At 45.6% G+C, this 26,677-nt stretch overlaps 1 protein-coding gene across 1 annotated transcript in view; it reads right to left on the bottom strand.

Moving 5' to 3' along the window:
* The window catches only part of tiam2a (TIAM Rac1 associated GEF 2a), a 48,164-nt gene that overhangs the window by 10,327 nt on the left and 11,160 nt on the right, over nt 1-26,677 (bottom strand). Inside the window, exons 6-15 of the mRNA XM_076108379.1 lie at nt 25,161-25,346; nt 24,788-24,931; nt 21,794-21,850; nt 17,304-17,480; nt 16,680-16,784; nt 16,508-16,586; nt 16,297-16,386; nt 15,958-16,176; nt 13,731-13,825; nt 1,905-2,138 (exon numbers count right to left, since the gene is read on the bottom strand). Coding sequence (XP_075964494.1) covers nt 1,905-2,138; nt 13,731-13,825; nt 15,958-16,176; nt 16,297-16,386; nt 16,508-16,586; nt 16,680-16,784; nt 17,304-17,480; nt 21,794-21,850; nt 24,788-24,931; nt 25,161-25,346 — 1,386 coding nt within the window. The remainder of the gene's footprint in view (nt 1-1,904; nt 2,139-13,730; nt 13,826-15,957; nt 16,177-16,296; nt 16,387-16,507; nt 16,587-16,679; nt 16,785-17,303; nt 17,481-21,793; nt 21,851-24,787; nt 24,932-25,160; nt 25,347-26,677) is intronic.

Below are 26,677 nucleotides of genomic sequence, written 5' to 3' on the forward strand. Positions count from 1 at the left end.
TGCACAACAATTAGAGAGAAAGGTCAGAGACAAGGAATCAAACAGCAATAGTTAACATTATCCCGTCATCTGTCTGTCCTTTAAAATCCCTTTCATCATCAAATCACTACTTATTTCTCCCTTTATAACCTCCAGTTGTCTCCTTCCCACAGCCCCTCAGCTCATTCCTTCCTCCATCTCCCTTCCTCTCCCCCTCTACTTTAATGTCGCTGTAGCTTGTCTTGGTATCAGTGGAGATATTCTCATTAGGTTGATTTATGAGCTTCTTCCTCCTCCTCGTCCCCTCCCCAAACTACCTCAGTCGCAAGTGGTGCATGGATACAGGCGAGCAGGCCTGCATCAAGGCACTCTGGGAAGACAATCTTCTCACTCAATTACAAATCAACGGCAAGTTGAAGAGGACGAGTGAGCGGGGAAAAAGACTTAATGAAAAATGAGGTGAAGGACAAAGGGAAAAAATGCCAGACATGACAAGTGTCGTAGAGTCAAAAGGATCATGAATGTGGCTCTTTAATGTGCGTCAGGGAGGAAAAGGTCATATTGGAAAACATGGGGGCAGCAGAGTGATTGGGCAGGAAGAAGATAAATAAGGCTGGACAGGAGGAGGAGAGATGGAGGAGAGATGGAGGAGCTCTAACTGTGAAAGAAACGGCTTCTATTTCAGTTCTTCTTGTTTTTTATGTCCCATGTCACTTCAAACATAATATCTTATATTTAAAGGAAAAGCTCAGCATTTTGAGAAACACGGTTATTCACGGCGACTTAGATTGATGTCACCCGCATAGTCGTATGTCAAATACGTAGCTGGAATCAGCAGGCAGTTCATTTAGCGTAGCATAAAGACTGGAAACTGAGGGAAACAGGTAGCCTAGCTCTGTCCAAATGATATAAAATCCATCTATAAGCACCATCACTAATTGGCTTGTTATAGCTTCCTTTTTTGCGTTTGCACAAAAAATAAAAGTGTCGTTTTACAGAATGTTATGGCCAAGACTATTTCTTGACTGGGGGCAGTAACTCCCTGTAGTCTCAACTGCTCCCGCTAAAATAAACATAAGCCCACAAAAAACACAAAAAAAAACAACACAATTTCCGTTTTTGAACAGATTAAACAAAAGATACACGGTGTTAATTATTGAGCTTTCGAGATGCTGATCGGCAGATTTTTTGTTAACTTTTAACAAAACAGAGCAGGGTTAGCTGTTTCAGTCTTTATGCTAAGCTATCTGGCTGCTAGCTCCTGCCACATATTTACCATACTGATTTGAAAGTTAGATGATAAGATTCATAATATTCTCAACAAAAAAGGTAAAAAAAAAAATTGTATTACCCAAAAAGTTGTATTCTTCCTTTAAGGACTTGGCAGCTGCCAGCGATAATGTTGTTTATATTTTGCATGATAGATTGTCTAGTAAAAAGTAGTCCAGCCAAGAAAACTATTACCGCCTCACGGTCGTATGCCTCTGCCAACCTGTCGAGTTGCAATTTATAGCCACGTCTCTCCAAAATGACATCACTTCAATATTTTGTCAAATTAGATATCTGTGTGAATTTGTCATAATTCGCATATCAACTCTTGTGTTGTTGCCAAAAAATGTGACCTTTGACCACCAACATCTAATCAGCTCATTCTTGAGTACAGGTGGACGTTTATGCCAAATTTGAAGAATTTCCCTCCAGGCAAATGGACCGGACAGACAGACAGACAGACAGACGAACAATCCCAAAAGCACAATGCCTCTGGACACGGCTGGCGCATGGGCATTAAAATTATGTCATTTTATAACTGAGGAGTAAAATAAATTGGACAGTGGAACAAATTTCAAATGGAGTTTGATCAAATATTCATGTTAGCTCATGAGAAATTCTAATATGACAGCAGTGAAAGAGCTGTGCGGGCTCACCTTGACATAGGACTTCTCTGTGTCCACCAGCTCCTGGATAACCTTGCGTAACCTCTCAGTGGCACTCATATGCCTGGGGCAAGGTCTGAGCAGGGTAGCCTCTCGCGTGGGACCCGACCCTAAACCCTCTCCCGGCCTCACTGGAGGTTCCTTGGTGTCGTCCATCAAACCCCCAGAGCCCGAGCCCGTCCCGTCCTGGAAGGCCTGGTAGAGAGTGCACACTGTGTCCACGCTCTGTAGGGGGCGACAGAGAGAGAGAGTGGGGTGTATTTAGGTTAGGCAGCCCGGTGATGATAACAGCCAGCGGGATAAACGAAGGATCCCACTTGTTATAAGAAACTTGTTATGCATGCACACGCATATCTGCACAGAACATGCTCTCAAGGATGTATACCTCTCCATTCAACTATTCACCATTAATGATTTCAACTCCATATAGTAGCTGTATATATTTCTGCACTGATCATGGCCACTGATTCTCCTGGGTGGACCAAGAGCGTTGTGGAGATTTAGTTATGCAGTCTATGCTAATTGGCTTAGCATCAAAGACTATACAGTGCATCTGAAGGACTTACTGGATATCCCAGCAGATAGCATTATATCACATTACATTATTCTTCTAAACCCTAATGGATAGTTATGCAGATTTGTGTCACATTAATTCCAGAACATTTGACATGCCCGAAGATCCCAAGAGGTCTTGTAATATTGTGGAGTGGAGGAGGGGGGGGGGGGGGGGGGGGTTAGAAGCGTCTCATTTTCTAAATTTAGCTGATAAAACCTTCATAAACAGTAGAGTCACCTCCGGCCTGGGTGGAACCCCAAGAGCCACTCAGCGTCATACCATTTACAGAGGTGTGTTCAACAGAGACAGCTAATCCACATCGCTTTATTGGACTGTATTGCCTGGGGTATAGGGAAATTAACATCAGCCGTAGGCTCCACACTGCGAAGTCTTGCCTGTGGCGGGTAAGACTTTGTAGTCTGTGAGCAACTGTGGCAGAAAATGAACCATTATCAGCCTCTCTGTTCTATTCCCTGGGACATAAAAAATAAGCAGAGGGGGAAAAAAAACCCTCTCCCATCTCTCTATATTGCACCGTGCTTGCCACTGTATGGGGCATGCTTTTCAAGCACTACAGTAAATGTTCCCACACAATCAAAGTCCATCCTAATTTCTTACCTGACGAGCTACTCAAGCACTACTTCATCAACTGCACCAGGCTTTGCTAGACTGTAGTGCGCAAGCCATCAATTGTGAGCAAAAATAGCCTCATGATGACCAGCCGTCCTTGTTCCAACAAATGTCGAATTATAATGTGTGGCCAGTCACTACAATCAGCAGAGGCTGATAAGTGCCAGTAATAGCAGGTTCCAATCCGCTGCACTGCAACACGGCAACGATGGCCGGCAAAACAGCTGCTCAGCACTCTCCGCCTTCTTGTGCATGTATGCGTGTGTGGGGCATCGCATGAGCAAGCATTTGAGTCTAGCTCACTACGACGGACTGTACAGCAACACGCATGGATCGATACACCCTTCATTCCGACAACGCAGGCATCGATACACACACACACACGTACACACTTTCCGAGCAGTGTGTGAAAGCTTGTCTCAGTTATTCAGCCCTGAAACTGGTGTGAGTTGCCACCCATAACCCCCCCCCCCCCCCCATCCACTCCCAGGGAGCCCACAGACAATCAAGGCTTCCATTAATAAGCCTGCAACTCATCAGCTCGCTCATAATAGCATGGTCACTCCAGAGACGGCCCTCCAACGCTGCCATAGAGACTGTGTGAGAGTGACAGACTAAGAGAGAGAGGGGAAAGAAAGAGAGACACAAGGGAAGGGGGAAAATGCCTCTCTATGTCCGCTATGTACGTCTTGGCTAAGCCTCTTTCAAGTGATCCACCGCCCACAGCGGCGCTCCACTCTGGAGCTCCACTCTGGAGCTCCACTCTGGAGCTCTTTGAATGTGGGATGAAATTTATGAGGGAACTTGATGTCTCCCTCTGTGCTGCTGGAGAGATGGAGAGCGTGCGACACAAACACAAACACACACACACACACACAGACACGTGTATACTCCAAACGGACACACCTGTACATGTTAACACACACTGACAACAAACCTCTCGCTCCATTAATGGTCAAAACGAGTCGACAGCCACACGGTGCTTTGAGTTAAATGCTGTTGATGTTTAGCATGTTAGCATTTGTCAATTAGCACTAAACGCAAAGGACAGCTGAGGCTGATGGCGATGGCCTTCATTTTCATTTTGCAGGTATTTAATCATAAACCAAAGAATTGGACAAATACAAATTTTGGACTGATTCATCCGGAGGGGGACATGAATGTTTGTACAAAATGATATGCAATTGTTGTTGAGATATTTCAGGTAGTGGACCAACAAACATTGCCATTCTGCTCGCATGGCCAAAAAGGCCTTATTAAGCTTATAACTGAGTTGAAGATGTATTTCTATTATATTTAGTATAAAAGTGATACTCCGTCTCATTGGAGTACATAACGTCTTTTTGCCAACAATCATTTCAAAGTCTGACTTAATGGGAAACACTGTTTTCGCAAACATTTATTCTGTTGAAGTCCAACCTTATAAATTCCTTTTAATTCGGAAGGAATCCATAAGGAATGTGAGAATGGCAGCCATGTAACTGGAGCTGCTGACACACTAGTCCATTAAGGATGGTGAAATAATTCAGACACTGATGATGCTGCCACAGACAGCGGCAGTCAGCCTCCCTTCACTGATACACACTCGGTGGGTGGTGGGCGGACAGGAGAGATTGCTTGAGGGCAACACAGAGGTTAAGGATATCAGGGCAACATATTCATCCTGGTGGCTCCAGACGGGGAGAGATAACCGTCATATATGCTGTTTATTTCGGCTGCAGAGGCCCAGAGGAAAGGGGAGGCCCACGCAACGCCACTCAAGTGCTGAGTTTATTCTCATCACACCCTCACGTTGGTGGGATATGGGCTCATGTTTGTCTCATGCGCACACGACTGAGATGATGGAGGCGCCACAGAGCTTAATTCGACTGTGAGCACACATGGAAACCCAGTTCTACCTCTCACACAGCTTCCTAAATAGGTACGATTTTCATCAACACTAAATTGCAGACACCTGCATTGGAGCGTGACAAGAAGAGGTGGGGGGGGGGGGGGGGGGGTGCAATTGCCTCATAACAATCCCACCAACACAGCTAGCCCAAATAACCAATTAAGAGCCGAGGACAGGAGTCGGTGGAGGCGGGAGAAAACCCCGGCAGCGCCAGGAAAGACGAGTGGATCTGACAGCGCTGCTGCGAATTCCCATTCAGGTTTTCTCTCCGACAGCTGACAGCTCTGGATTTTTTTTCCATCTCTTCTCGCCATGTATGCCCTTAAGTCAATTTCGAAAAAGAGGTCTTTGTCAACCTTTGCAGGTAAAAATAAATACAATAAAGTGAAGTGAGAGGCTGCCGAGTCGATTTGTCTCCGTCTACTCGGTTTGCTTCTGATGGTGTCCAGCAGTCAGAAGTGATTTTCAGTGAACAGACACACATATACATGATGTCCACTTGCTGCCTTGATGTCAAAGCAAAAGGGTTTCATCACATCCCTTCATATCAAGTGCCATTCTTTATTTATATAAATCCACTCAGTTTCATTCCAAACTGGTCAAAGAAACGACCATGAAATAGAAGCTTAATCTATACTGCCGTCACCTCGTAATGAAAAGAAACCGCATCTATATCTATATCAATCCACTCACTTTCAGGAGCAGTGACACTTAAAAGCACAGTTGAGTACCGACTACTTTCTGTCATCTTTTTTCATGAGGCCCCTTCAAAAACATTACAGTAGAGACATTGTTAACCCCTCCCTCTTCCGATCCTATGCTCACCATGAAGAGCAGTCTGTAGAGCAGCCTCCACGCTGCTGTGGCCTGCCGCTGGGTTCTCCGGGCCAGCGAGCAGCCCTTCCTACTTAGCCTGCCTCCCCTGGATGCTGGCATGACGGACCCCCAGAGGTGGTGTGCGGTTAGAAAACGTGACCGAACCGGAGAAAATATCCGTGACAGAACCTCAATAGTTGGCTTGATTCTCCTTGGATATCTTTATCTCCGTCCACCTCTGATTCTGGTTGGTCAATCCCCCTCTTCAACTTTTCTCCTCCTCCTATCCTGCTCTCTAATTAAGTGTCCACTGCTGCCTGCCTCCCCGCTAGGCCCGGGTCAGAAGCCTCAGCATTGAGTACACCTATCCCTCTGAGACGGAGTGGGCTTTGATGGGGATGGAGCCATTGATCCTGCGCCTGTGAGCGTTCTGTCAGCGTAAGCAGAGAAAAAGTGCTCGCTGCCAGCTTGTTTTGCATATCAATCACTAGCGGACAGTCTGGCCGCTTGGCTTGTGCAAATAGAGGGGAATTCTTCCCCTGGCAACTGTGTCCTCTCTCACTGTCTCTCTCTTTTCATCAGCACTGGTCTTCCGACATCTCTACTTTCACATCCTGCTTCCCTCTTTCCATTTGCCTCCAGATATCCCCATTCCTCTTTCCCCTTCCTCTGGTTCCTCCCCTCCTTTTCGGCTCCAATGCGACCTCGGTGTAACTTCCAGAGAGCTGAATGGAGAGGCCCGGGGGCTGTATCAGAGCCCAGCCTCTCAATAGCATCAGTACAATGCAGACTGTTCTGGCTTGTTACCTCCACACACAGAGGAATGGCTGACACAAAAATGTGCGGCTCTGACCCAGTGGGGGGTAACGGGGCAGGAATGTTAACTATGGCCTCATACTAGAATAAAACGTGACATGTATAGAACATCGCAGAGGGTACTTTCTTACTTACTCAACTTGTTTTCCAAACTGGCTTTATTATGCCCACATTTTCAGACTAAGGTATGGTATCCTGTAAGAAGACAATGCAGTGTCAAGGTTCCTTTACTTAAATTCAGCAAGCTAACAGTCTGGATTTTTATTTATTTTTTAAATACTAGGCATTTTATGCTTTTATCGGAGAGACACTGAAGTAAGACGACAGGAAACAAGGGGTGAGGGAGAATGAGAGTGACATGCAACAATGGTCACCAGTTGCGGTTCATGATTGGTGCCTTAATCTCCAGGCCACGCCCAGGGCGCCCCTCAGTGAGGATTTCTTGCTTTCAAACAAACAAAATACAATTGTACAATATTTTGTCCAACCACATTTAAAGGTAACTGTTTTTATGGCTTAATGGTAAATGGACTTGTATAGCGCTTTTCTAGTCTTCTGACCACTCAAGGCGCTTTATCGCTATATGTAATCATTCACCCATTCACACCCGTTCACACACTGATGGCACCATGCAGGGTGTCACCTGCCCATCAGGACTTGACCAGCCTGCAGGAGCAATTTGGGGTTAATTGTCTTGCCCAAGGATCAAACTGCCGACCCTCTGATGAAAGGACGACCCTGCTCTTCCACTGGGCCAAACATTCTGTCTTCATCATCTCTGTTGTATATTGACGCGACGAATGGGCAATGGAGCACACTTTCGGACAGTCTCCTCTCAAAGGCATTTAGGGTGTTGCACTTGATTTTTCAGGTGAAGAGTGAGTATGTGAAGAATCTACAAAAGAGAAGTTCCAATCCCACCTAATTACAAGTCCACACAAAAGGCCAGTCAGCGTGTAAAGAGGGCACGATGGCGGTTCCAGCCACTGTTCAACAACCTAACAAGCACTTAGTTTGAAGCATACCGAGGCATTTATGCTCATAATCCTCACTGTTGGCTGAAATCACGGACAAACACCATGCAGGAGTTTAGCCCCTCTTTATGGCACATGTAAACACTAAATATTATTCTCATCTCATTTGTGTCATATTCATATACTTGTTTCGTCCAAATGTTGGGTGTAAACACTCGCATAAAAAAAACACAGCTCAGCTCTGTCAGACTGGGAAGTTGCAAGATAAACACTAAACACTGTCTCCATCTCCCTTTAACGCTCCAATGCATTCATTATGAGCATGGCTCAGTCCGCTTTGCAGATGAAAAGTGAAGTCTTCACCAGCAGAGAGGCCCAATCTTAGCCAAAATACACACAAATAAACAAATGTGGGGAGGGAGAGGATGAAAAGAAAAAGAGGGGATGAAATACAGGTGTGTCCCTGGGGCTAGCTTTGCCCATCCCTCACAAGAAACAGCCTTGTTGTGACACTATGAGAGAGCGAGAGCGAGAGAGAGAGAGAGGCCCGGTGTCTGGTAGGCAGGCCAGTGATTCATGTGCCATGTTAGCGGGCTATAGTGCCATGATGCCATCTTCTTTTCAAAGCTCAATAAAAGGAGACGCACGATCATAAATCAAACAGAGCGGAGGGGAGGGGAAGATGATGAGAGGGAGGGCTGGTCCCGTCGCGCTCCACTCAAGCCCATTTATGCCTTTTATTATTCATCCTAAACAAATATTATTCCACCGAGTCTAGGAGGACTTTGGGAGAAGACTGTATTTTAATAATGAAGCCAGCTTTAGATTAAAGCACCCATTCTAACCGAGTCCCCCGAGGCAATTCAGACCCACTCCGCTGCATGACTGCCAGTACAAAGGCAAAGTAACGTTAGCACTATACGCTATTCTTACTCCACTAAGACGCCTAAAACTAAGCGAAAGGTTAAGTGGAAATGCTTGTTGCCAACGTTAAACATGGTTTGATCACAAACAAGTCTGCAGAATAACTAATGGCGATGCCTGTGCTGCCCCCATTTCCCTTTCTGACCTGGAAAAAGATCAATCTGGGTGATTCAGAAGCAACCAAAGCACCCTGAACTATTCACACCATACAACTGCCAAAGATGACATGATGCTAACAGATAATAGACCGACAAGGCACACGAGGTGACAGTTTGAGAGCGAATACATGAATAAAGACTTTAACTGCTAGCCAGACCAATACAATTAATTCTATTACAGCCATTAGTGCAGAGATAAAACCATGGACAGCAATAAAGGCAGAGCAAAAGGTAACGCCATGACCTTTTGACTTATACCCCCAACTGCGTACACTACAAATCTTACAAGTGAACAGTTGAATTAAAGATCACCAGGATAGGGCTGAGTTAGAGGGGGGACAAACCGGTAGGAAACATAACTAGACACATGACACTTTTTCTAAATGTCTGAGTCACAATTACAAAACTAACATTCTAATGTCTAGCAGGCAATGTTTGCCATGTTCAACATCATAGTTAAGTCTGTTAGGGTGCTAACATTTGCTATTGGGCAATAAACACAAAATCCAGCTGGGGTTGATGGGAATGTCATTAGTTTAGCAGAGACCAAGGCAATGGACAAATTAAAATTAAGACCCAGTGATGATGCAGGAGGAATATTCAGGGGAACATCAAAGTGATTATGGATTCATCCTCTGGGCACAGTGGTCATCTGTACCAAGTATCACGGCAATTCATGGAGATTTTTAGATTTTTCTAGATCGACCGACCAAACGACACTGCCATCCCAAGAGCAAAACCACTAGCATGGCTAAAAAATGCATTAAATTCACATAGATTGCACGTGCTACCGTAAATGCATACTGTAATTTATGAGCTCTTTAAAAATGAAAGCTGAAATGCTAATAAAATGCAAATAAAAGGCAAATTAATTCTCCGAAATGTAAAACTACTCCAGAGTCGCATCGGTTTGAGATATTTTTGGCAAATGCACAAAGAAGGTTGTGGGAGTTGTGTGTGAAAGTTTGCAGCTCAAGTGTGAATACTCGTAGTATCAGCTGCCTCAGTTAAAACCTCCCACGAGCAAGAAGCACATCAGCCGACAGTTACCGCTTGTTTGTCCCCTTTGACGTCTCTCTCGCAGGACAGGCAGGCAGCCATTTCCCGACCCAGGCAGGCCATCTTGTCTTTGAGGAACCTTCCCAAACTGATCAGCACAGAGCCCAGGAACAGGTCCTTCTCCTCTGCCTCGCAGCCGGACGGCCAGAACCAGCACATGGCCAGGAGGGAGCACAGGGCCTGGACAGGCGACTGGTCACGCATAAAGAGCTCGATTAAGGTGGTGAGGTAGAGTCACGGCCGAGGATCTTCATCGCTCACCGCTGGGGCTACAATTGGTATGGCCGCTGCACCCCCGGTGCGGTCGTTTCAGCCAGATCTGGGTCATATTGGATCTGGGTCCTTATTGGTCCCTCTGTCGCTCCCTCTTTTTTTAGGTTTTTATCTCCAGCTCTGTCTTTCCAACTTGTTTACTGTGGAGCGGACTGACGAGAGCGGGCTAGCATTAACTGCGCTGACAGCTATAAGCCCAGATTATTAGCCTGCTCACGGCCAGATGGCATCTGATGGGCTTAGTCACAACACGCACACACACACACGTCTCCCTAATATACCCCTCAAACTCCCATCCCACAGACAGACATGCACACCAGTCGGGTAAAGTAGATTCTCTTAAATTTGGGAAGGGGATGGTTGTAGCTCCAAGGAAGACGGGTTCATGTTTGAAGAAGATGATATAACCTAATATCTGTAGGCATCCACCATATTCTTTTGAAGTCTAGGAGCCATGATAAGAGAGGAGAATCAAAAAACGGAATAATTCAACTTTCTGTTAGTCACACATTTTGAAAAAAGTGTTAAAACACCTCTCAGACTCCTCTCGCCCACAAGTGAAAGAGGTGAAAAAGGACGATTGAGACCAGAAAGAAAGAGGTAATAGAAACAGCCTAAATGTTGCAGTCTACTAATGCCTTCCTCTAATTCAGAGAAGAAGCATAATAACAGCACTACTTGAATCAGGCGAATCAAGCCAAATCTCTCTTAGTGACAGCCAGACAGGGAATGGCTCCAGGATAGCTCTCTTCATAAGTCCATTTAAATGCTCTTACTGAAACATTTAGTCTGGACAGAAGCAAAGAGGCTTAATACGTCTGTGCACTGTTTAACCTTCAGGCAAACACAAGACATGACTGGCTACTTCACAATGTGGAAAAGATGCCGCTGCAATTTATAAAATAAAAGAATATCGTGGCTTTTACAACATAATGGAATTTGACATTAAAGTAACACGGCAGTAGTGATGATGATATACACTGATACACTACGTAAATATTTAAACCGTCCAAAACCCAAAGGTCTTCTCTTCACTATCGTGTAAGACTAAGAAAAACAGCAAATATTCACATTTCAGAAGCAGGAACCACTGATATTTGGGCATTTTTGCGATAATTACGATAATTCAATAATCAAATAAAATGTTCCATTGATCAACCGACTAATCATTTTAGTGTCACGGGCCTTTAACTCATCCTGGTACGTTTCTCTGTTTGTGTGCACGGATACATGTGTGGACTGGTGCCATGTGGTGAAACCAGACCGTGCCAGATTACTCCCCATGTCCTTCCATCTGTCTACTGGGATCGCCCCGGTATGCTGTGGATGAGTGCGATGTGATGATGACCTTCCAGGCAACAAATCCCCATCGAGCCTCCATTAAAGCCTTTCAGTTGCTAAACTAGTTGAGATTAAGTGAAGCACAAACAAAATGGATGCAGCTATTCTGATTTTGCCTCGATGCATCCTTATGCCTGCGTAACTTCACTGCACCGGCGCAACAGCATGTTAAATCAATTCAATTTCAGGGACCTCGCGGGAGTTTTCCGGGACCAATTTCAGTTGACGTCCGCAATCGATTAAGCTCATAATGATACCACAACACTGCTTTAAACCAATTGCTATGGCGCTCTTTAGCTAAATGTATCATTAAGTAACTCGCAGCCACAGGAATCACAATCAGTACCTCGATCAATTGGTAAACAACTTTGAAGACTGTGGTTAGTAAGCGTCTCAAAAACACACACAAACACACGGAGCTCTCGTGTGTAATAACCGCAAATTGGAATGCAACGGACCAATTAATCAAAAGGTAGTCCGTGTGGTGTGAAGGCAGATTACAAGGTGTGAGAAGAGGCTTGAAATGAGTCCTTCCTTTCCATCCGTCTTTATTGACTTTCAGAATGGCGTGTGCACGCATGTGACACATGGCTGATTTTCTACCCTGCGACTCTGTGATTTCTTTCTCCCCGCCTCAGAGAGCAAACTGATGGCCGCGCCGTGATTAAATTCTGCTCTTTGTAACAGCAAAAATCTGATTTACCAGCAATATCTCACCCTGGTTATTTTTTTAGTATCGCCTTCACAGTGGCTGACTCTCCCTGGTGGAGGCAGAGAGCTTTTCCTCCTTTTGTGCCTCAAATAAGCACATATGCAGTGACATAAGCACACACATTCATAAACCTATCTCCCTCCCTCACACACACACCTATCTCCCATTCATTCCTCAGTAAAAGACTAACGGCGGGGAGCCGAGCAGCAGCAGCAGCAGCAGCAGCAGTGGTGCAGTGCAGATCCCAGCGCAGTGGGACTGACTCATGTCGCTGGGCAAACAAAAAGAGACGAATGGAGCCACAGTAGAGAGAGGCGCAGAGGGCGAGTTCATCTCCCTAATCCACCTCCTGGCTGACCTCGAGTCAAACACTGCTCGGCATCTCCTGACACAGGCAATTAGAATAAAGCAGCAATGGCAGCTGAAGCAATTAGAGATTGTTTCTGGATATTTGGCCTGGATTTACTATCCATGAATCATTGATGAAATAAACACGACGACATGACTGCCGATTCCCCTTTTCATTTAGGCCACGTTACATAACGAGCAGGTTGGTAAAAGTGTGCCAAACATGCTGTCAACAGTGTTGACAGCAACCACGTAGCTTAAAAAGGACACAAAATATTAGCCGAGTGATGCCAGAGAAGGGGAATATGCAGGACACACACACACATCTGCTCTCAAGCTTCCAGCCATGTCTACATCATTAACACGCGGCTCTTTGTGATGACCACACACACTCATTACTGCTCTCGATAAACACCGGCACACACACACACACACACACACACTCTCTCTCTCATATTGCATTACCGCAGCGCTGAGGCGTAATTCCCAACGGGACAGGCTCATGCTCGGTTTAATGACTTCAATAAAGTTGGTTTGCATATCAAAAACCTGACCGGATATTCAACAACAGACGGGACAGGAATAGGCATGCAATCTGCCATAAATCATTAGGGACAACCATTTGGCATATTCATACAGGAGATATTTCTCTAAAAATGACACAAGAGTTGCATTGATTGTAGGGCACTTCTGTCGTGTTTAAGAGCAAAGCCAGGACCATGAAGGCCGACACAAGCACCAGGAATTCGTCATAAGTTGTATGACCTTCTGAAATATATTCACTAAATAAAATAAAATAATAAAAAAGATAGATATGTATGTTTGAGCTTTGCCCGCAGGCATACACTCTGCCATGTATGCGTTTGTGTGTGCAGGAAGCAGTGGGCACAGCCCCTTCTCTCAGTCTGCATCCTATCTGCGTGACAGTAATAAGCTGTGTTGATACCGGTGGCTATGATGGCGTATCCTAATTATGGTAATGCTAAGAATTGGTGCCAGTCTGGTTTCTGACAACCCCACAGCTGCCACTGCGAGTGGGCACACACACGACAATGTGCACACTTTTATTCACACAAACAAACCTGGGAGGAGGGGGGGGGGGAAAGAGAGAGAGAGAGAGAGAGAGAGAGAGAGAGAGAGAGAGAGAGAGAGAGAGAGAGACAGAGAGAGAGACAGAGAGAGAGAGAGAGAGAGACAGAGAGAGACAGAGAGAGAGAGAGAGAGAGACAGAGAGAGAGAGAGAGACCATACGTGGAATATCTACGAGACAATGCAAATACTTTCTTTTTAGTTATCAGATGCACTCGAGCCTCTCCTACCTTGCTGTGCTGAACAGGCCTGTGTGCGCAGTGGGAGTGACCGTTCTCCAATCCTACACCCGGGGACTCAGTACCATCAGCTGCAGTGCACACATCTGGAGAGAGACAGAGAGAGAGAGAGAGAGAGAGCACTTTTAACATACGGTTTAGCTTCACTCTGCGTGTGCGATAGTGTTTTATGCTCATACCACCATCATCACTGCATCTGCACTATGGTGGTTTCTGCTGAAGCACATCCTTCTACTGACCATAGTACACAAACAATGCTGGCTAGTTATAGTCTGAAACCATCACGGGCCCCTGCCAATCGCGCAGACCTTAAAATATGTCTCCTTTCTAAAAATGACGATGGCATTCAGTCATCCCAGAAAAACTTGGCAATCGGAATTAAAGACCATGTTATCTCTCTCCTTGTTTGACTAAAACAAAACAAAAAAAAGTATATTTGCACATAAACTGTCCCGACGGGGACATTATCAGATAAACTCAGCGTTTTGGGAACATTTTCCCAATTTTGACTACTTATTTCTGAGGACAAACTCTCGAGCAGTTGGCACATGAAAAGACATTATTCTTGATTGTAGCCCGGGAGGCGGGCCAATGTGACAGCAGGGAACAAAAGAAAACGTCTGGACCTCCTGTGGAGCTGAACTTCTCCTTTTTGAGATGCCAATCAGCGTCAACCAAATGTCTGACTGATAGAGTAGAGTCACAAAAGATATCCGAGTTTGGTTCGCTTTGTCTTTTTTTTGCATGATGCTGAATCAATCCAGATAACACACGGTTTCCTTCAAGGAATGCCATCATGAAATAATTTGTGTAATTTGTGTCAGACAAGTGTTAATTCCCCACTGTCGGCTTTTACCTCCCTGCCTCTCCATCAGCCTGCCTGAAATCACACGCCCTCTAGAGACCGAGACGTAAACTGCAGGCCCTTTGATCACACCACTCTCTGTAATGAGGCCTTCAAGTCATTAATCCCTCTGTGTTCAATTACGGCTGTAGTGCAGGGAACACTAATGAATTGCAATCATTAAGATGAGGCTTGATACTTTCTCTGAAACTGACTTTTTTTTTTTTTTCATGCCAAACAATGAAAAAAGTCAACAAAAAGGCATTGAATGTTCTACACGTTTTGAAGAGACAGTCAGTAGTAAAGTTTAGGTACATTTTGGTATATTTAAAAAGAGTTGTTAAAGGGTAATTTAGTGGGGTGCATGTCATGAAACCGCAAAAGCACAAGTATCGGGCAGATACCGACTGAACTACTGACAATTTTCTTCGGTTGGGTTGGATTTCCCGTACCTTTTAGAGTGAAGCTTGAACAAACAAAATGTATCCCTACCAGCTGGGCATCAGCTGTCTTTGTCCGGCGACAAGGATGAATTTACTGCTCGGTCCTGACACCTCAGATCCACAGTGAGATTAAACCAAGCTGACAGGATACTATACATTCACAGCAATAATGAGCCGTCTGCGGTCAGAAGCCCCTTCTGGTCTTTCCTCTCACCCTAGAGTCGCAGAACTTTGTTTATTCATCTGGAGCTGTTTCTACTGCTTTTATTCTTTAGAGTTTTGACAGTGAAGAGAGAACTAGTCACTTTTGAGGAAGTACAGAACAAAACAAGATCTTAAGAGGAGCGGAAGTGTAGTGAGCTGTATGCTGTTCTGTGGTTTAGGACACAAAAGTTTCTCAGCAAATATAATATTAATGTGAGCAACTGACCATCGAGTCCCTTTTAGGCTTGGATAAATACCACATCACAAAGACTAACCTAACTGGATAAAACTCATTTGAAAACTTTGAAAAAAGATGCATGACGTGCAACATAAAGCGGAACGAAACAGAAAACCGGATGGGTAGACAGGGTGTTCACTGATAGCAGTGGCAAATCCAGGCGGTTCACATGAAGAATGACACAGCTCGCTCGCTCGCTTGAGAAAACTGCAAAATTGATGCCTTCATAAAGTATGTACACAGAACTGAGAAAGGGCTAAATCAATGGGTGTGCCAAGCATTTCACAGCCGCTACAATTTCTCTTTGTGTCTCGTTCTCTCCTGACAAACTAAAACTAAAAGGGCATCACTATCAACTTCACTTTCAATTGTGCTGTTTAAGTGTTCCCATTAAGTAAAATCTATAGCATCTTAGTACAAATACATCCCCACTAATGACTAGATGGACATGCTTTCAGCTGGTTCAAGGATGTGTGTGGTTATAAGCACCTGAGGAGGACTTTGCGCGGTGGTGCTTGCTTCGGACCTCCTGGTTGGGTTTGAGGGGAAGGGCCTGGTGGTTGGAGGTCACTGTTGGCGGCAGGGGTCCGTCCCGCCTCAGGTTGAGGTGCAGGGTTTGTTCAGCAAACAGCGTCTGGATCAGAGCCAAGTCGAGGCCCGACACACACCTGCCGTTCAGCACCAGGATCTCGTCACCTGGACGCAGGCCTGGCAACACAGTCGAGTATGTTTCAAAAAAGGTGGAGGCCAAAGACCGACAGATCACACGTGTGATACCGTTATTGTTGGTTTCAGCATTATTTGTGTCATTATTAAGCAAGCAGGCACCTTGGTTGAACGCCAGGTCATCGGGTAGCACTTCGCTGACAAAAATCCTGCTGTTTTTCTGGCTGTCAATGTGTCCTGTTACTGCAAAACCTGGTCGGAGGAAGAGAGACAAAGATGGAGACAAACAAAGAGAGTTAGAGAGACAGAAGGATAACATAAAGGATCGTGATGTGGACATAAAATACAGACACTAGAACTAAATCAGTCTCACCAAAGTCTCCGGTGTCACTCGGCCTTCTCATGTGCAGAGTAAACACATTAACTGGGACCACCTCCAACTGATCATTGACCTGCAGGGTGACATCAATACACATTCAACAAAGAGCCGATAATGAAGAGCACTGTGTATCTACGTGTGATTTGTGCATGTTTGCCCTCCTCACCACATCGCGGAGGAGCTCGCCCGGAGCCAGGTATCGAACCTCCACACCCTGACCCGCTCGTCTGAGGAGTCGGAGGCAGTGCAGGCCTGCGTCCAGCTGTTTCACCTGTTTACACAAGAGTCCCTCATGATCAGTGGCCTGCATGCACAAAATCATCAGGCGTGAATTATTCAACGACTTTACACTTTGTGATGAGAAATTTGCGGTAAACAAAAAAAGCTTCGCCCAGCGGAATATGGTGTTTGTCCATCTATGTGCAGTCAGTCTTACGGGACTGTGTGAAATCAGACACTGGATGAATAGGTGTGTTATTTCAAGCTCATGGGAACATAATGTAACCAGATCTGCTTCTACAGATGCTCAAACAAAGACCTGACACAGCTGAAAATTAAACTGAAATTAACTTTAAACACAGGTGCAACTAAACCCCACGTTACAGGAAAATACACATTCCTAGCACTTAAGTATGGATGGCAGGATTATGTAAAAAAAACAACAACTAGACAGCTCATCAAAATGACGTCACAGCTTTTTTTTTTTTTTTTTGGCAACAACTGTCAGGAATATTGTTCTCTTATTGTGGTGATGTGTCATCATTTCTCTGCAACTAGCCGCCAACCCAACCTTGCAGGCCGCAGAGAGAAGGTCGGCAGCTGTCTGGTCTCTTCTGACAGGAACTTGGACTGTCAGGCCGTCTGGCATGTAGACACACGTCAGCACATCCGTGGCACCGCCGATGCTGTCCCACACACCGCCCTCAGGGGGCGACATGGAGTAGATACTGGTCAGCATGTCCAGCCTCTGTGGGAGAGGGTGAGGAAGGGAGGGTAGAGAGAGATAGAAGAAAAGGGGGGGGTGATGAAAGAGTAAATAGAAACAGAGGGAGGGAGGGAGAAGGGTAGACTTTGAGTAACAGCACTCAAATCAATACAGTTCCATTAGTCCAAATGCTTGGCTGTGGATCAAGCAGCGGAGTAAAGATGTCACACAATTAGCCTTTCACAAATTCATTTGACAACATGGACGGCAGTTGATCCACATAATAGTCATCGTAACGGCCCGTGTACACAAGCGGATTGGCAAGGGTCGACTGGCAGGTCTGGACGTCCACACGATAGCCGCACGTTTATTTGGGTTAAAAAGCCACAAGAGTAATTCTGACTTCAGCGATGTATTCAGGACAATTTATTTCGAAATCAGTCGAACGTTCAGATCAGCCATTTGAAGGTAATTGCTTGTTGGTGGCATTAACAGTGAGGTTTGAGCCGGGTATTACGGTGTGTGTGTGTGGGGGGGGGGGGATGGGGGTTGGCCCACCACGCGGCCTCACAGGCAGCCATTTGGGGGTTTTTGGTTGCGACTCCGTGTCTCTGGAGGGAAAAGCGGCGCTGCTGCATTGAGGGGCTGCGGGAGACGCCACAGTGCAGCCGAACGCCGCAATTATCAAAGCCCCAGATCTTGAGGAAAGGCTCAATCGCACCAAATGTACTGAAAGTCACGGGTTGAAGAAGCCAGCGATTCAGCACTTCTGACAAAGACAATACGAGCTCTCGGTTAAACTGAGACACGAGAGAGAAATAATTCCATGAGTGATTTGGTCTGGGCGCATAGTGATGTTTTAGAGGCATTATGGGAGCGGTGAAAGCTCTCACACATCAGACAGAGAGCCTCAGACACACAGTCTGAGGATGTCTGTCTGATGTGCATCTGTTTCAGAAGCTGGCAGCTTTGCAGTTGATGCATCACCTCAAGAGGAAAAATACTTTTTTTTTTCCCCCGGTCAGACAAAAAGCCTAAAGGGAAAAGCTAAGGCCTCTGATTCAGAGCATCACACACACACACACACAGACGCACACAGTTCTCCGTGTAGCTCACATAACCACAGGCACACACACACAAACATTTTCTTAATTTGTCATTTAAATGTCGTTGACTAGTCTACTTCAGGAATCAAAATAAAGGTCACCAATGTTCTCGCCAACATGCTCCCCTAACCTGTTGGGATGGACTAACACAAGGTGCCACTTCTACACCCACCTCTGCCTGAGTGTGTTCGGGACGTGAGGTCACAAACTGAGGATGAAAAAACAAGCCGTCATGGCAACTGGTTGCATAACCGCCCTGTTTTGTGTACCAGCGACATGCCGTGACGGGAAAACTAAGATTTTGTTGCCTACGCTGACCTGACGGGTGGCTGACTAACACTGTACACTCATTCATGGTCGGAGAGGGTTGTAACGGACCGTCGGTTGCCAGGTCAACGTTCCACGAACGACTGCCAAGAGCACGGTTGGGGCACGCGCTGGACTTCAACAAGTGCTCTGTGTGGTGAGTGTGCGTCTACTGTATTTATGTTTGCATTCAGCCAAATAATGAAATACTTCAGTCTTTCCTCTCAAGCGTGGATTTATTTCAAAGCAAGTCGTCCTCCGCCCTGCAGCTTCTAAAGACGGAAACGTGGAGTAACAGGCGGTTTTTAGTGGCCGCGACGCAAATACACCCTTTCCATTCCACTTAGCAACTGGAGAACACAAATATTACAGGACGGCCTCAAATAGATAGCGTGACCGTGAGGAAGAAACAGAGGAGGAGTTGAAAACGACTTCAGCCAATTTCCCTCCATTACATCTATTAGAAGGCGATTACTATTCATTTCCTCGAAGCTACAAACCAAGGTTCCTCTTTCCATCGCTGTGACAAGCTCTTACACACACACAGACAATAATAACCATCCATACTGGCTAGTGCCTGTTCCTTAAATAAAAGCAAGAGGTGTGTATTCGTGGGTAGTGGAGTGTGGTGAGAGGCGGTGACACGGAAAGAGGTCGTAGACAAGAGCAGTTTCGATCGAGATCACCAGCCAATAAACCTGAATTTTATCCCTCAAACATATGTCCATGACCCTGTTCAACCCAAGTGCGCATTTTAATTATGTGAATAGCTCAAAGAGAGTGTGAGAATGAAACATTAAGTCAGAAGGTTATTTTTTTTTTTTTCAGCTGTAGAAAACATATTCACTCACTCGACTGCTGACAGAAGGAGTGGGTGGATGGAGGACTCGAAGAGCAAATGCCAGTCATTGTTAACTCTGTTTGACTAACACCGTTAGAACACTGTTAGAACCTCTAAGGTGGCCAAGGCGGCCTCCGGCTTACCGACAGGTTCTATATAGATGTTTATCTCTCTCGGCTTTGTGCAGTCTTACAGCTAGACGGTGTCAGCAGGACGCTCAGCCTGTTGAAATAGCTGGTTGGTTAAATTCGTGTAGAAAGGACAGCAAACTCTCCCGAACGGTCGCACACACACACACACTATACGAAAGAGCGCATAAGCCGCGCAGCTACAGCGACGCTCGGGCGCGCGCATAAAGACGTACCCTTCACTTGACTTCACTTCAAAGGATTAGCGGAAGATGATTGCTTATTAGAGTAATTCAGGGGATTTGAGACAACAGGAGCAGGGATGATGTATGTGTCGACAAAAATCAATACAGCCGTGCTGTCCTCCCCCTCGCTCACCTTTTCCGCCCTGATGGGTCTTAATCCCCTTAAAATCAAACAGATTCTACTGACGAGCTGTGCTCCACATCCAAATCTAGGAAAGAGCAAAACACTCAACCCAGGGAAGGGGCGCCGCATTTAAAGAAACATTAAAGCGTCGACTCAATGAAGGCCATTGTTGTTTCCCAAAAGCACTTCCTGAGTCCGTTTTTCGAGGCCTTAAATGGGGGCAGTGTTAACACTCGCCACATTCACCACAGACTCACACTATGAATCATAGCATCCTGCGGAACAGAAATGCTCATAACACCCGTCCTGCTCTGTCTAAAAGCATCCATTATTCTCATCCGTCAACGCCAGACTTCCATCTGTTCACCCAGGAAGGGTTGGATACGACTTTATTTGACGGGACCAACTGCGAAAGATATTTATTAAACATGTCATCTTATACTTGTAAAGAAATTCACATTTTCTTGCCATTTTTCCAGCTGCAGAATTGCTCCATTTGAATTCAAACGGTATTTTATTTCTTGCTGAAGAGTCACTTCAGAGCATGCTCAACAGGTGGGCTGCAGCTCAGCTTTGATTAGCATACAGACTGTAAACAGGGGAGAAACAGCCAGCATGGCTCCGTCTGAAGGTGTAAAAGTATAAAAAAACAAGAATTTTTGATTATTGGCGCAGTGACTTCCTTAAGCCTTGCCTTCATTGTGCTCAGCCAAGAAATAGTATGGTATCAGAAAAATAGTGAATTGTTGTTTAAACACACAGTAGTCTGTGCACGACTCAAACAGCCTTCATGCTAAGCTAACCTGCTGCTGGCTGTGGCTTCATATTCCCACATACAGGCATGACAATGATATTGATCTTCTCATCCAACTCTTGGCAAGCCATCAGAAAATATATGCCATATCAAACTATTCCTTGAAAGGATCATTGTGATTTATTGCAACCCGAGTCTTATCTTTGAAATGTTGTCCATCATTCAAAGAAACCACTGAGCCAAAGCTTGCAGCAATATTTCACACGTCCTATATCGAGGCATGCAACCACCCAATAACCAGGCTGCTCACATGGCCGGAATTCACGCTCTTCAATCCTTCAACACTTTTACCGTAAATCCATACACTCACACTTTCAAGCGCTTCTGGTCAACACTTCAACTCAACACTCTCCATTAACTCAATTATGCCGTAAATCGGACGCCTGTCGACGGCGGAGTTTAACACGGTGTAAAAATCTCTTGTTCGATATGCTGTCCACTTCTCTTTCAGACACCTGCTGAGCAACATGAAAAGAAACTCTGCTTTGATCGTGGACAAGTAAAATACAAGGGCAGACGCACACTTTCTGATCCCCTCACTCACACACACACACACGCACCCTATGTGTTAAAACATCTTTACACAGCCCACTATCAAAGCCATGAAAGACAGCCGAGGTCAAAGCAACAGCGGACACGTTTCTGCCATGACTACTTCACGCTGAAGCTGATAATTCAGCTCATAAAATGGCACCACAGGATGGATGTGACAGATGGCCGTGGACTTTTTAAAAGACACTTCAAAGATCCACAAGCCGTATCGGACAAAGTTACCGAATGCCGTGACTCACCTCGGTGCTCCTGGGAGGTAGGGCGTAAGTTTGACCCCCAGCGTCGCTCTCAAAGATCTGAAACAAAGAGACAGACGGTTAGAAGTGCAGACAGAGGGGCACCACACTGATTGACTCATAAGCGATCTGAGTGCCACACAATATCACACACACACACACACAGTGCTATTATGTTGTTAATTAAAAAGTACGTGTGGCGAGTGCGGCGCTTTGATAAACGGGGGTCTGTAGCCTTTGAAGGTGCAATGGTGGAAATATGCTGTGTGTGAGTGGAGGGTGTGTGTGTGTGTGTGTGTGTGTGGACACGGAGCGGTTTCTGCGTAGGAGAGATGAAAGAGCGAAACAGTCCGGTTTCAGATGAGAAGAGGACAAGCCCCCCCCCCCCCCCCACACACATCCACCCCTCAGTGTAGAAATCTCTCCGTTCTTGATCCACTCCATCTTCCTCAACCTCTCCTCGTTAGAGCCTCTCCCCGGCTTGTGACTGTAAGGCGTGTTGTGTCAGGCTAAGCCCGGTGTTGGAGGTGACTCTGCAGCCTCAGAGGGCTTTAACAACTCTATAGTACAGCAGTGACACAGAGCCATCTGTTATGTGAGGGTGTAACTTCAGCCCTCGCTCAAACAGGCTGCAGTTGTTAGGGGTTTTCAGATACTTTGTCGCCGGGCAGGAGAGGCATGATAGGTGGCACAGCTGATGACAGAAACGGGGGATTTTACTGTAAAATGAACTTGAAGTTAAAGCTGGATCAGGATCAGGATTGCTTTTCTCCAGAAGCGATCCCAAGAAGCTCCCTTTACAATCAGAGAAACTCTATAGCTCACCATCCAGTACATTTATAAAAAGGCTGTAAACAGTACTGCCTCGCTGTAAACTGACTAATTTTAGAAAGCTTAACAACCCTTCCACAAATCCTCCGACCTTTCTGGCCTACTTCCCACAGCCGACTGCCGTCCAGCTCCTTACTGTATACATAGCTCTCTTAAGACGGATGAGAGATGAGAAAACGAGAGGCAAGGAGATGGGGGGGGGCATGACTTTGGGGCAAGGCTGTTAAGCGCGGCGGTGCAGTGGTAAATGGGATTTAGGCTTACTCAACAACGATGAGTCAGTATGGAAACTGTGGGAGAAGGCTGCCGGCTAACACTCTTATGTTTATGCTCTAAGAAACGGGGGGTTTGAGAGAGGACGAGGCCGAAGGGAGAAAAAAACTGAAAGACAAATGGTGAGACAAATTGGGGGTGAGAGTGAGATGAAACTCTACCTTTAGGATGTTAAATAAGTAGGATAGAGTTAGAGGCAAAAAAGAAAAAGAGTTGGAGTTGGAGGAAGGGGGATCAATGGAGAGCGAAAGGGAGGAAAGCAGCGACAGAACATATCTCGAAAATCTCGGAGAAAGCGCCGTCTAAGAACCCGAGAAGGTAACAACAGATTAAGTGCATGGAGGAACATTTGGCTCCTCAGACGACCTCGGCGTCCAAATCTTTTTCCAGCAAACGCGTGTCTCGTCAGTACAGGAGAGAACAGCCAAGGAACACTACAAATGATCTTTGGCTCTTGTATAAAACAGAAAAGAAAAGCAAAACACCACAAAACAACAGATGTCCACAAAAACCCAGAAATGTGGAGATCCGTTGAAGCCCTCACCAGCCTTTTTCTGTTCCTGATTATCCTCTATACGTGAAGAAAAAAATATATCAGAAAAGCACTAAAACAAGCTTGTAAGAGAAGGTGGATCCGGGGAAAAAAATTAAAAGGGAGGCTGTTTAATATTTAGCATCTTAACACCAACCATCTGCTGGTGTCTGCGGGGCTGAGGAGAAAGTGGAGAATGACATCTACCACACATGGCTTTCAATAATTCATGCGTGTGCTGCAGCGCCACCTCGGCCTTCTGCACAGCGAAATGTAACTGGGCCTCATTAGGCCCGGCCGGCTGGACTTCCCCGGGAAAATAATAACAGGCATATCTCGCCGACGACAGACGTGTGCAAATGCCCAAACATAAATATCACAGAGCAGGTGGTGGGACGGGTGAGCTAGATAAGAGCAAGTGAAACAGGACAGGGAACATTTTGTAAGCAGTCAGAGGAGTGAGGACTGGAGTACATGATTAGCTCCAAAACAATAAGACACCATATTGACTTCACAGCATAAAGAAAAATGACGGTAGGATGCCAAAACCACACTTCTCTCCCTTCCCATACTCTCAGCTAATGAACGGAGTTCTATAAAAGACGAGCAAATTAGTTTTTTCATGTGGCGGTTCTAAAAATAGACCACCAAGAGTGCAGTATTCTCCAGGGACAAACCTCCAGGGTAAAGAGTGCCGGATTTTTGTATCAATAAATAGTCAGCTTGCATGAGCCTAATTACTAACCTGAGAGGATTTAGACCCCCCCCCTCCCCCCCTTGCACCTGGGAAAGGAATGCCCCCCTGTGTTTATGTTGATGGGAGGTGTGCACTCGAGGGGGTGGGACATGAGCTCATGTGCTTCTAATTAATAAAAACTCCTTAGGGGGAGAATGTGCTGAGATTGATGCATGACTGTACCGATCTCTTGCCTTCTTTCATGTCAACGCAGGCAATGTACACGCAAGTAAGCAACAAGGAAACAGGCTTTTCGGCTGTTTCATTATCAAATATGCACGATGTGTACCGAGGGCGGAACTATCAAGACACAGTTTTTCTCAGCATGACATCTTAAGAGACTGCGAGCAGTATACCCCAAACATTGTGTGCACGCAATTTTTGCATGATCACGTCATTGTGTGTATGCGTGTGGGTAGTTCCCCCTGCTGAATATATGCAGTGGGTGATCCTGCATTACAAGTCTGGAAGTTCTCATCTGTTTTTTAATCTGATTTAAGTGAAATATAAATGACTTTATTGGAGCAACCGCTACTTCAAATTGCTAACATTTTGGTACATATATTATATTTAATTAATGCTTGGATCTGCTTGTGCCTGTGTGTGTGTGTGTTTTCAGTGGTACCTGTGAAGCAGAGGGCCTCTTATCCCGGCCCCTCTTCGTCAGGTTGTCGAGGCCCTTGAGCGAGGAGAAAAGGCCTCTCTTGCGCCGTCTGTGAGTCAGGGACAAAGAGCGCCTTCTGAGGGTGGCCTCGTCTCTGGAACAGATCTGAACAGACACACAAACTATCAGAACTGCAGTCATTTAGCTCAACAACAACAACAACAACAAAAAACAACTCTAATCAGACCATCTTAATTAGGTTAATTTTCCTCCAGTAATGCATGAACGGAGTGTTTGTTGGATGCTTTTTAGTTTCAAACGACTGAAATATTTTCAAGGGTATACCCTTGAAAATATTTATATATTTTATATAAATAGTCCTCAGTTTCCTCACCAGTGCATGGAAGGAGGAGACAGAGAAGATCCCCAGACGTCCCAGGGTGGTTTTGGTGGGTCGGCTGGCTATTGCCAGCAGGCTCTTTGGGTTAGGCAGTTCTCCACCCTGTAGACTGGCCAGGTAGCAGCGCATCCTAAACAGATCCATGTTAAACCTCTCCAAGTTCTGCTCCCACTGCTGGATCTGAAGGAAAAGGAAGATTATAACTTTACAGGTGTGACAGAGGTTCTGAATGCGAATTTTCGGACCATTTTTGTGGGATAGCTGAGAAATGAGAGTGGAGGGGAGGTAATGGAGGGGGCTATGAGAGGGGAGAAGGAGGGGAGGCAGGAAAGGGAGAGCCAAGGAGGGAGATCCAGGGTCAGTCGAGGGCTTTCCATCGAGCTGCAATTGCTTGCAGATGTTGGTGGAGGGTGAGGGCACAAATTGTGTGCGGGTTTAATACTAAGGGGGGGACTGCATATCTAGCGGAGGAGTCAGAGTGTGTGCAGTAAATCCTAATGCCCGTTTTTATGCAAGGCTAGAGAGACTGGGGATGTTGCACAGAACACCCGTTAAACCTCCACCCCGCACACACACACAAACAGGACATACACACGGTTTACAGTTGCTTTCCCCCTATCCCCATTTGCACTGTGTACGCTATGAGAAAGTGCTTATTTTGTTGGCTGGAGACTGGTTTTAATGAGAACACTCAAGTTAAACAACTCCCTGTAACCACTGACTTTAATAGGTCTCGTCTGCACTGCGAGTTCATTTACAATAACGCACCCTATGGCATTGTGCTATTAGGTCTCATTTACATTGATGGCATTCTTTAGACATAGGAGGTTTATGAACCTCTGACTTTTTAAACATCTTAAAGAACAGAAATCACCATGGAACCATACTGGGCTATGTGCTAAACCCATAAAAACGCCTATGTACATAGCAGCGCAGGTGGCCTCGCTTAACAAGCCTCGAGTCAATGACAGTCGGCCATTATTCCCATTCCAGACGTGGACCATGAAGACAACTTCTAGGAATCCACATGCTTTGGGTAAAAAATGGTTAATTCCACTGAGTGGTTTGAAATGTCTTCAGATGGGGAGGGAGGTACTACTGAGTAAATCAGTTAAGCTCCTTCCTCAACAGCAAAGACAGATTTAGGAGAGTTGCTGCTTCTGGATAACTCACGTCTCTATGTATAATATCCTGGTATGGTCCTGATTTACACACCATCAGGATCTGTTTGTCAACCCTCAAATATCCAAGTCTTCATTTAGGGATGTTCCAAAAATAGTCCTGAGCATAAAATTTGATTTGATGATTCATGCCAGGGGTGCATCACTGATGACTGCCTATATGCAGTCTATTGCATCATGCCTTTAGCAGGCCTGAATTAGTGCAGTGAGACAATCAACCAAAGCAAAAAGCAAGGCATGTTTGGGCCCATCTGGCCTGCGTGCACAACTTATTTACATTCATTTCAGAGCCATTAAGCTCGGCAGACATAAGCCTTTCCTTTAAACAGA

Source organism: Anarhichas minor, unplaced genomic scaffold (assembly GCF_050575085.1).
Source record: "Anarhichas minor isolate MPS153535 unplaced genomic scaffold, ASM5057508v1 ptg000040l, whole genome shotgun sequence".
NCBI lineage: Eukaryota > Metazoa > Chordata > Actinopteri > Perciformes > Anarhichadidae > Anarhichas > Anarhichas minor.